At 36.7% G+C, this 12,393-nt stretch overlaps 1 protein-coding gene across 8 annotated transcripts in view; it reads right to left on the bottom strand.

The window, feature by feature from the left end:
• LOC139594494 (BEN domain-containing protein 5-like) overlaps positions 1–12,393 on the bottom strand; it is an 885,873-nt gene that overhangs the window by 857,287 nt on the left and 16,193 nt on the right. For 3 of the 8 annotated variants that reach the window (XM_071436695.1, XM_071436694.1, XM_071436692.1), the window contains exon 1: positions 11,353–11,576. In XM_071436695.1, the coding sequence (XP_071292796.1) occupies positions 11,353–11,533 (181 nt within the window). In that variant the 5' untranslated portion in view covers positions 11,534–11,576. Of the gene's footprint in view, positions 1–11,352; positions 11,577–12,393 lie in introns of those variants that run through there. The other 5 variants (XM_071436688.1, XM_071436689.1, XM_071436687.1 and 2 more) reach the window with 3 other exon arrangements.

Below are 12,393 nucleotides of genomic sequence, written 5' to 3' on the forward strand. Positions count from 1 at the left end.
CAGAAGTGTCAAAAAGAATTCTTAGTCAATCATTCAAAAAACTCACTGTGAACATAATTTCTTAAGCTGACCACCAAACTGCTAAAAGGAAAAGGAAAAAAACCTAGATGTATTATTCCTTAGCTCTCCATATTTTATATTGCATTCATGATAAAGGCTTAAAAGTTTTTCACATCAGAAATATGACATTCACTTACAATCCTAAAAAAGGCTACTAAAATGAATTATTCATAACATAATACAGTAGCAACAATAAACATTCAAACCAAATTTTTTTTTAAACAGAATAAATTATTCTTCTTATGAAAAAGCTACAGTTTCAGATGAGGAAAAAGAGATGTGATTCTACCAGAAACTGTTAGAACATAATAATAACCCTTAATATATTATGGTAATTTACCTTCACATTATGTTATTGTAGTAGATACTGGAATTCCAGTAGCTGTCTAAAGAACACACAGTGATAATTTATGGTTTGTTCCCAGTTTGTTTTCAGAAATACAAACACTAAATCAAAATTAGCATGCTAAAGGCTGAACCTAGAAGGCAATTAGGTTACTAAACAGCATCGATAAATGCAAAATGAAGCTCTGCATGTATCCAAAACAATGTGCTTCCCACTTAATAACTTGTATCCAAATTCTGTTAGGCTGAGCAAAAAATTCCAAAATAGTTTCTCCTGAAATCAGATAGTATCCATCCAAGAATAAAAAACACTTTTTGTTTATGAAACACCTCTTCTGAAGTATGTTTTCCAGCCAGTATTCTTTCAAAAGTACAGACCACTGTTTATTTCACAGCGTTTTGTCTCTTCTTGCATTAGAGTGGCAGCTCAAACAAGCAAAGATCTTAATTTGGCTTGTTAACTTTGGAACAGCAGGCAGTTGAGAATTTTTAAGTGATTTAAAGAACAAGAACAGAATCTATCTGAAGTGTATTGTAATTTCAGGGCAAAAAAAAAGAGAAGTGTTAATATTGTAAGTGATCTCTTAGGGATTTCTGGAGATGGTCTAGTCCTACAAGAGGGTCAGCATGAGGAGGCTGCCCTGAACTGCATCTGCCCAGGTTCTGAACGCCTCTGTGGATGGAGACTCCACAGCCCCTCTGGGCACCCTGTGCCAGTGTCTTCAGCCCACTGGGAAAAAAATCAAACATGACCACACAAAGGGTAGGATTAATGAGAAAGGACTGAGGGAGATGGGCCTGTTCAACCCTGGCAAGACATAACTGAGAGGGGCCCTCATCTGTCTGTCAGTGTCTGCAGGGAGGGATCAGAGCAAGGACCAGGCTCTGCTCAGTGGTGCCCAGCAATGACACAAGAGGATCAGGCAGAAACTGATGCACAGGAAATTGCACCTGGACATGAGGAAGAATCTTCCTGTGCAGTGACTGAGCACTGGAAAAGGATGCCCAGACAGGGTGTGCAATCTCCCTCACTGGAAATATTCCAGAACTGTGTGCACACAACCCTGTGCCACGTGCTTGAGCAGGAAGGTGGGACAAGGTGACCCACTGCGGTCCCTTCCCACCATCCTGGGATTCTGTGCAAGGTATTCCTGTATCTGGGGCTGAGAAAGAAGCACAGGGATCATTGTTCTCCCAGCTGGTGCTGCCTGAGCCCTGTCCTGAGCCAAGAGCAGCACCACATGTTGGGTCACACAGGGGCAGAGAAGCAGCAGCTCAGCACCGCTGTGCCCATGGCAGGAGCCCTTCCAGGGCAGGGGCTCACATGAACATTTCCAATGGTTCTTCTCTGCTTTAGTCCCCTTCCTTCTGTTCCCCTATTCTTTATAGCATCCCTGTTTGATCAAATCTAGTAGACATAGTACAAGATATGAAATTTCCTACATTTCAGTCTGAATTTGGCTCACATGGATCTGATGCAAAGCACTCTCAACGTTTCTCAGCCATTTTGCATTCATTTCACACAGCTGAAATTCACTACAAAAGGCACTAGGCAGACAAGAACCAGGGCTTTTGTGTTCCTGTCTTCTGCAAAACAGGGATAATATTACAGGTTACTGAACTAACTGAACAAAATACCACTATTTAGTCAAGCAGAATATTTCAATGTGCTCCCAAGATGAAAATAAAGCCTTTCCAATACCTCTTAGCTCCCAAATATTTACTGTTCTGATGCTACTTTCCCTTTTATTCTGAGTACAGCCACTCCTTGTGATAGTCTATATAGCACCATCTGCATAAGCAGAGTAAAGAACACTTCAACTTCTTCTAGTTCTGAAGGGCTCTGATTTCAAAAGACAGAGGTTAAGCATATAAGCAGGACAGTGAAGGCAGAATACTTTACTACTTTCAGGAAATAGCAAGGAAATAGCATTCCTGGCAAAATAAACAACTCCAGAATTTTTCCACTGGCTCTGCACTACATTGTATTTTCCCTGGGTTTTAGAACCCAGCAAGATGAAATTTGGGAAGGGTGGCTGACAGTTCTTTTAAAGGCTCAAAATCAGATAAAAACCTAAGGTACAGTTAAGGTCTGCACTGCACCCATCAGAAGAGATTGACCTGGACCTACCAATCACTCAAAACTAACACGATTCTCTATTTTAAGAAGCAATTATTCAAAGCAATTATTTCCTTAGTCAGTAACTGAGGCAGAGGTCACCTGTTATTCTATAGAATAACCACAGATTTATTCAAATCCAGGGATTGTATATGAGAAGAATTTTGCATCTCCTCATTAGTGACTTCCAATGGTGTTAAAAAATCTTTAGGTACAGCACAAACTCATCTAGACATTTTTCCTTCATACTTTTAACTGCCCCAGGCTTCTATTGTGTCACTATATATACATACCTCTATACATTCCTGATTCCTGATGTCACATTCATGTTCATATTAACATGTGCAGTTTGAAATAAACACAGCTGCATTTATGTCAATGATTTTATATTCAAATATATCTGATTATGCTGAAATAAACACAGCTGCATTTATTTCAGTGATTGTACATTCAGATAAGGATATTTGTTCAGTGTAATGTAATGTTCCTTCACACTGGCAGGGACATTGCTATTCTTTCTTGTATTTCCCTCTATCATTTTTCCAGATGGAAATTTTTGAACAGAGCCAGAAAAATGAAAACTAGAAAATTTATCTCAGAACCTGATATGTAGGAAAATACTTTTTCTTATTCTCAAAAATTACTTAGCCATCTTTATATAAAGTATCTTTGTTGTTGAGGGGTTTTTTTAATTCCTTCTCTGTCACAGAAGAAGCTTACAAAAATCCCATGAAAACTTTTAAATCTGATGGAAATCTAGTATCAGGAATGTGCAAAATCTTAATAGATCTGCATCAGGTCTGTTGCTGGACCACCTTCAGCCACTGTCCTCCTTAGAAAACAGTTTGAATAGAAACAAGAACTGTAAGATTTTCCTTCCTATTATTTGATCAAGGTATCATTTTGCATGATGTTAATTTTGGCTTGCACTATGACCTCAAATCTTTTTTTACAAAATAACACAACATTATTAAATGTACTAACAGTGATTAACCATTTAATCAGATGTTTCTATCAGGTGAGATCAAGGTCCAGCTCAGTAACTGCCAGAAATGGATCCCTACAAAGGAGTATAAGAAAAACAACAACCATTGGAAGACACCTCCCAGTATAATTCCCTAATTTACAAGGCACAGTTTATGAACCTTCTGAGCCAGAAATGGTGTCAGTATTTAGTAGCTCTCAACTGATCTTTCTTTCCTGGGCTCATCAGTTGGTTTTTTTATTGAAAGCATGACACATGTCAAGTTTTAGCATCCACAATGTTCTGCAGGAAGAAGTTCCACAGCTTAATTAAACAACATGTAAGGAATCATTCTCCTTTGTTTGCTTTCAACATATTAACTGCTAGTTTCATTTGATGGCCCTTAGTTTTTTGTACAAAGAGAACAGACAGGGAAACACTGATATTTTAACTACAAATCATAATTTTACAGACCTTTATCATATTACTTCTCAGTTGCCTTTTTTCCAGACTAGGGATCCATACTGTATTTAGTTGTTTCTGATACTGAGACTGTTGTAAATCTGCTGTGAGCTTACAATATCTGATCACAGACATTTCTGCTTTTGTTTCCAGTTGCTTATTCTGGTCCCTTTCAGGTCAGTCAAAGAGCAAATCAACACATGTGCCTTCATACCAGCTGAGGAGATACAAACACATGGGAAGAGGGAGGAGAGGATTGGTCCTGAAGAAGGTAGTGTGAGAATCAGATGGTAAACTGACTGTAAAAATCATAATTGTCACAACAACTGCAATTATCATCCTAATTCTTTACTCTTGTTGTTACAGCAATACTTCCTGCATTTTCTTTAGTTCCATAGGTCATTAATATCCATTTTCCACAAGTTATGCTATCTGACTAATGCCATATGTGTTGGCTGGCATCACATTGACACCAAGCACTCTCCATTTGTAAAAATGCATTCCATACTATATCTGTTTAGATATTTAAAAGGTTAATATTTAGTTCCATTTGCAATGCTGACCTAGCAAGAAAGAAATTAATTTGGCATTACAGCAGTAACATCAATTTCCCATGTAACTTTAGTAATGCATTTACTGGAAAGAGATTAATATCAATTCCATAAATCATTCACGTGCTTTTTCCGGAGTTTGAGACATCTGAGTAATGTCATATATGTTAACTGATAGCACTCTGTGCATGCTACATCCATTAATCTATGCCTAGTGTCATCATTAAAACACACAAAAAATTAAAATCAATCTTTGGCTCTTACTATTTTTCTGACTTTTAACTTGCAGTAGTCCAAAGGTATTGATACTCTGCTAGAGTAAAACTGCTCTGAACAGGGAAGAGACATGTTCAGAAATGGGAAACATTTGCTAAATTATCCCTACTGGCAGAAATAACCACTTCATGCCTTCCTTTGAAATGTGACATAAATTACTGTCAAAAAATAAGGAAATAACTAAAATGTTTCATTAATCAGACACACCTTGAAGCCCCAAAAGCAGGCTGAAAACAGACATCATTACTGAAATAACACAGAGACTTTCATTCCTTTGTTTCTACTTTACAGATGAGCATCCTTGTAGAAGTGAAAGACAAAACAGTTCCACCTGACTTAGTGATTCTAGATATACATGAGAGATTATAATACAGGAAATTTGGAATATCAACTATTTTTTGCTCCAAAACACAGTTTAGCCTACTACTAAAAGTGTTTGCATTGGCAGAAAGTATCCTTACACAGCTTTTGCACTTTCTATTTCTACTGATGTGGCTTTATGACACTTGCCTGTATTGCTTTATTCCTCTTCTAGGATACCATCACAGTGCTACTGAAATGAGGGGGAAGAAGGGTTTTTCTGTTCATTTAAACACAGACACACAGAGAGTCAGATTGTTTAATAATTTTGCAAGTACATTACAATTCTATGTTAGATGGCAAAAACACAACTATTTCCTAGGTTGGATTTCAGTTCTTCTTTGAGCATGACACATAACAGTATCATCATCTGTGTTGTTGTAGTTTTCATTTTTAAATTTTTACAAACAAAAATGTCAATTTCAGAAAATGCTTTGCAAATCAAATTTTACTATATTTCACTAATCACATCTAAGAATAATCACCCCTAATTTTAGCTCTCTAAAGTTACATGTCAAGTCTTAACAACTGGGACAGAAGCAGCCCCAAAGGGCAATCCATCCTATATTATCTGTGCTTTTGTTCAGAAGATATCTTTCATGGTAAAGCTCAATGGCCTATTTCACGCCTCTAAGTGGTTACAATGAGATCAGCGGAATTACAATCACTTATTGCAATTTTGAGTGTTGTGCAAAGTGTTTTATAAGTACATTATCCTATTTTTGAAATATAGGAGGATATTTAAAACCTTAACAAAAATGATACAAGGGTACTTCTCAGTCATATGAGATCTCTTAATACATTGTAAGTTTTAACTTTTTCCAACTGATTAATATCATTTGCAATCTGTCAGCCCTGAATTTTTTATCAGGTTTCTAATGCAAAATATTTTACAAACCTGCTGCAGGAAAAGACAAACTAATGTTTGTGAATCGTTTTCATTGCAAGGTGGTGGTACAGCAGTTAACATAATTTGAGGCTTACAGTAATTGAGATTGAATCTAAAATTTTACAAAACTTTAATTACAATCTTTTGAACATAAACCACAATACAGAAATTACCCAATCATAACATTTTTTCATAAAAAAAATAAGAATTCATCCAAAGGATAGAAGATTTAATGACTCTTGGCGGAGTTCCACTTTTTGGTTGAAATGAGAATAAAAGCAGACAGCAGCTTCATTTCTAATTTCAAGAAACACAGTATTTTTTAACAGTTAAACAGCATTATATTTGATTAACAAGCCAAAATATATATTTTCAAAGCCTTATTAAAAGCCCCTGTATTTAACAGTGTAAATGCTGAGATTTACAAACCTCTGTGAGCCAACACTGCTCCTTCAATTCTCAAGAGTAATTATAAAACAAGCAATTTGAGCCACAAGCAGCAGAAACTGTCGAGCTTGGGGTTTTTAACCATGCTCACAACACATCAGAGCCTGCAGCCTGACTCCAGCTCCCTGCCATATTCCCTGTCCATCCCAGGCCAGGCAGGACTGGGGGGCAGCCCCGAGCATGCCAGAGCCACCAACCAACCCATCCCTGGGGACTGCAGCCCAGTGACACCAGGCAAAAGGAACATGTGAACCTCCCCAGCATTCTTCTGCAGCAAAGCCACCCCTGGCAGTGTCAGCCCAAGTTTTTCATCTGCCAGTTCTCTCCATGGAGATCCCAGGGAGGCAAAAGCTGGAGAACAACCAGAGCCCACCGCAGAATCACTCTGTGATGGAGCCAGGAATGCAACTGGTGGCTACACCCTGCAAACAGCCTTGGCACAATGAGAAGAAAGGTGGGGCTTTTTAAGAGCTGAGTAATTCAGTTTGTGTTTTCTTTGTTCACTTTGAAAAATAAATAGAAAAAGCTTCTCATGCATCATGTTAAATTCACTAAAAATTTGTGACCTCGTGCAGAAGCAAAGCTATTGCAGATATGTAAGCTCCCAGAAAAACAAGTGGCTGCCAGCTCTGGAGGTATCATCTCCAAAAACATCTCTTACAGTTAAAATGACTAAGCAGATAAAACAGCTCTTAGCCACAATACAGAATAGGCTGCTGACTTAATGGATGCCATCAGAAATCAGAAGCACGAAGGCAACACAAGACAGTAGGGGCAGCTGGCTGAACTAGACTTTGAAGTCCTTTAGATAAAATGTCTGAAATACCAACTCACCTTGAGTATGAAATGTCAGATTCCCTGAAGGACACATTCATATCAAAATCTGGGCCCTCTTTAATCAGGAAGGACTTCTTTGCATGGCAGAAATCAATACATCCTTTTACCCAGAGCACTATAATGTGCAAAATTCCCATTTTGACAGAACAGTGGGTGGGATGAGAGGTAAACATTTGTACAGTTGTGCATTGCTGCTAAACTGAAACTGTGTTAATAATTTAATGCATTAATGAATATTAGGAAACAGAATTACAACTGACAAAATGTAGACATTTTAGATGTGGCATTTATTTCCTTTAAATTTGTACTATGCATAGGTAGCTGTGCTTCCATCTTTCCCTGAAACTAACTAACTCATGTTTCTCGTGAAAACTGAAATTATCTAAAAAGTATGGTGTGCTATGCAAGAAATCTGAATTTTTATCAGTTTCTTTCATGCTAATGATAAATCAATGTAAAAAGTTTCTTTTGGCTGTATAGATTCTTAAATAATAATAAAGATAACAAGGAAGATTACAGGCAGAACATTAACTATGGGAACTTGAACTATGGGAAACACAAATTCCTCACATACTTGCAAGTTGATAATTCTCCATCTTCTTTACTCCTCTGTCAGTTATTAATATGATAAAGGGCTGAGGCACCTTTCTTCATTTGCAGTAATTGCATTTATTTCACAGCAATGATTTTTTCCCTAGTAATAGATTCATTAAGGGTAAGTAAAGTGCAAGGCACCAGCTGCACTGGTTTAGCTCCTTCAGAAAAGGACCTGGACAGTATAAGGGTTCACAAGTTTTATAGAAGTCAACAGTACCATGCTATTGTGAAAAAGATTGGACTGTCACATTGCAGAAGTAAATAGATTGCAAGGCATGTCATGTAATAAACTCTACATAGGATTGGCACCAGCTTATCTGAGTATCATGCTCACCTTGGACCACTGCCAATCAAGAAAGGCAGAAAACAGCTGGAGATAGGCCAGAGGAAATAAAAACAGCTGGAGATAGGCCAAAGGAAATAAAGAATGAGAGAAAATTCGGAAAATGTGAGCACTAAGGAACCATTGAAAAAAATAGCAGTTATTTAACCTGAGGAGGAAAAGGCCAAGGAAAGATATGATAGCAGCTTTCCATTAAGTCAAAGAAAAAAGGAATAATCTGCTTTCTGTGCCCATAGGACTGGACAAGAATTAATGCCTTTTTTGTAAGAACATTTCTACATAGAAAGAAAATGTTTCTTATACTGAGCAAATTGCAGTGTTAGAATGGATTGCTGCTTTCTCATTGAAACTCACTGAAAGTCTCTGAAAAAGATAAATATCTGTCAGAAATGGCAAAAATAGTTTATTTGCCTCTCAACAACAGAATGGACTAAAAAGAAATCTCAGTGCCCAATTCTATTTTTTATGAATTTTTGAAAGCATGGCACTTCAAAACAGCAAGTTGGACATTGGTTTTCAGACTACATAAAAACACACCTCTGTCTCAAACAAATTCATACTTTTCAATGTTATTTAATACAATAATGATAGCAATTACAAAAATGAAACCACATTAAATAGCATTTCTTTTCCATGTCTTAAAATTTTTTCCTGATTTCTACAAGTTTAATACCCCTTCTCTATTCTGAAATCTGTTTACTTCCATTTCCACAATATAAAACAGTCATTGAAAAATAGGTATTTTCTATCAACCAGACCTTTCAAGAAAGCAGAGAATGCAGCCAAAAGAAGAAAAGCCACTCATAGAATTACATTTAACACAACTTCTGTTTTAGAATCATAGACTGGCTGGGGTTGCAAGGATCATAAATATAATTTTGTTCCAACCTCCCCTATTGTGGGCAGAGCCACCTTCCACTGTCCCAGGGTGCTCAGAGCCCCATCCAACCTGGCCTTGAACACTTCCAGGGATGGGGCTGCCACAGCTTCTCTGGGCATCCTGCGCTTCACCAGCCTCATTGTAAACAATTGCTTCCTCACAGCCAACCTAAATCTCAGGTTAAACCCTTTTCTCTCTGCCCTGTCCCCACAGACCTTGGTAAAAAGTCTTCCTCCACCTTTTTTACAGGCCCCCTTTACATACTGAGAGGCCACAAAAGTCTCCTCAGAACTTTCTCTCCTCCAGGCCAGGTGAGCCCAGTATTCCCAGCCTGTGTCCATAGGGAAGGAGCCCCAGCCCCTGCAGCATCTTTGTGGCCTCCTCGGGGCCCCTCCAGCAGGTTCCTGTATTTCTTGTTGTGGGGAACCCAGAGATAGGGGCAGTACTGCAGGTGGGGTCAGTTTTACCATCTGTTCTTTGAAAAGGGCAATTTCAATAGGATATTATATTTAAGGTGGTACTCAAAGAGCATCAAAACAATCTTATGAATGTTGTATCCTACTGTGTGGACAACAGGGTGGGATAGATTTCATTATTAACAACAATTTCATAAGTTATCCAAGATCAGTTAATTTGCTTTGACCAGTAAAGGTACTCCAAGCAATTACTTGGCTGACATAGAACAAAAGATGAAGTGAATTTACATATGAAGTGTACACAATATTACTCTCACTCTTGCTAATACATTGTCATCATGAGAAAGTAAATGAAGGTATTAATTTCATTCACACTTGTGTTTTGGAAGTGTCTGAATATACAAAGGAACATCACAGCCTCATCATGTTAGAATGTAAATAAATACAGTATTTCAAATAGCACCTGCTTCTATCATATTCTATTATTGCCAAAGTATGTAAAGTATGAACATTACCTTTGAACGGAATAAACATTTTAATTTAAAAATACAATTAATTCCATTGTTCAAAAACTGGAATTAAACCATCATGCAATGACTCACAATACTTCACAAATAATTTGATGACTGCTACTGATCTTTTTTCATTGCAGAGAAATTTAGCACAATAAAGTAAATTTCCCAGCTTGGCCATGATTCATTTCTTAAGCTGTTTTCTGATACAAAAATGCAAAAACCCCACATAAGTATTATAAAATAGCAGTCAAAGTATTTTTAAAAATACAGAACTATTGTCTGAACCTTCAGAGACACACCTTAAAAAAATACTCTTTATTATTCACTGCATCATTTGCACTTTTTACATAATGTAATCACAGGACTTAAATAACTCAATTTAATATTTATCCAGGAACTGGCAGCCAGTATTCTACCCTAAGGGATGTAACTCTTTATGAAAAGCTCATTTTACAAGACACTGGAGCAGTTTTGGCATTACCATCACCTCTCACATAAACCATGCAGAAAACTATAGTTTATCCTGCCAAATGCCTTTTCTACATATGGTGTTTAACAGTGCTCTGTAGGTCTGAAAGCCAGTAATAATAGATTTAAGCTAAAAATCTGGTAGCACACATGTATGTAACACAAAAATTTAAACAATGCTACATTTTCATGGATATATTTACCTACATAGCCCACATGCATATAAGCAATTAAAATTACTCTTTAAATTAATGTGCTAACTATAACGCCTGTAAAAACAGTTTCACTTTGCAGTAGCTTGCTAAAGTTTAATTCTCCTATTGACATCAGAGGCAGAACTTCCATTAGCCTCAGCAATATAGGATCAGGCCACAGGAAACCCAAAGTAATATATTTAAAGACAGCACATACAGATTTTCAAAATTCTTTAATTATGCAAGGATGGGCTTGGCACTTTACTGGGTTAACTGCCCCAGTAAACTTCTAAATTAAAATTTGAAATAGCATATTTTAAATACAACATCATAAATACATAAATACTACACATAAATAATGACAGAATAAAATCCTGTTATGTGTCCACCTGTGGTTAAAGATGGACCTGATGAAATTTTTATTGTAGGCAACAGCAAACCTCAAAACTTTTTTGACATTTGAAGACTGACTTGAAGTCAAACGTGACTGAAGGGAATCAGCTGAATTTGTTAAGTAGTATTTAATGTAAGTCTTCTTTATAATTAAGACGCTTCATAAAAAGATGAGTGATGGAGTTTAAAATGTTAATATATTTACAACTGGGTAACATAATGATGAAAATACTCACCACTTTCAAAGCAGGCATCAAATATAAGATGTCCTTTTTTGGGCTGTCCACAGTAACCAGCTGGGAGAACAATGTACTTGCTCACGTTCCCTGCTATGATATCATCGCTTCCCATGGCACTGCCTGTTGCAGTAAAAGTGAAAAAAAAAACCATTAGCATAAAACACAATATATTTAACATATAATAACCAGTAGAAGGCTACTTCCCCACACATTTCTACATAAAATAAATTTTTCACCATTTAACATCTGCACCAGTAAATTAACTCTTTCTTTTCAAAGTGTATATAAGAATTTTGACATAATAATGGCATAACCTGTTAAAGCCTCTCTAAGGAACAAATCACCCAGCTGGTTTCATGCATGTTTATGACCTGTGGCTGAGCCCTCTCGTATGTATTAGTCTAATATTCAGCTGGATCTACTTCTTTCAACAGGAATTCTCTAGCTCTAGATCCTGCTGGATTCCCTAGAATTAAATTCCTCATCAGGTTCTTTATCACAACCCTCAGAAGCATCTTCCTCTCTATCAGCATTAATGGGATCTTCTTCCTCTATCCTGATACCTATTTTCATGCATCTTAAATGAACTTAGAACCTTTCACACTGTTCAGTCTCACTCAAATTTGAAATTTTAGAATTATTAGAAGGAAGAGACACCCACCCATAGAGCCATGTGACTGAGCCCTCCTTGTCAGGAAACAAAACTCAGAAAAAGAACCTGAATAATTATATTTTTTAATGAGGCATTGTTTCATGGTAAAATATAGAAGGATGTAAGTTTCCATACAATGGCATGACTTTTGTCAAAATATATCAGTACTGAATACACTGAAAGCTTTATCCTTACGGTAAAATTATCATAACAAATTGTAGTCTGCAAAATATTTGTTTCCAAATAGGGATAGAAGAACACTATTTTTTTTTCCATTTGAGATATGTACAACAAATCAAGCAAATAATTGTATATTATATCATACATTTATATTATAGTGTAAGAAACATTCAGTACTTTCTTCACTACTTACAGCTTGGACAAGA

Source organism: Agelaius tricolor, unplaced genomic scaffold (assembly GCF_023055355.1).
Source record: "Agelaius tricolor isolate 1412-34295 unplaced genomic scaffold, bAgeTri1.0.p SCAF_11, whole genome shotgun sequence".
In the NCBI taxonomy this organism is placed as follows: domain Eukaryota; kingdom Metazoa; phylum Chordata; class Aves; order Passeriformes; family Icteridae; genus Agelaius; species Agelaius tricolor.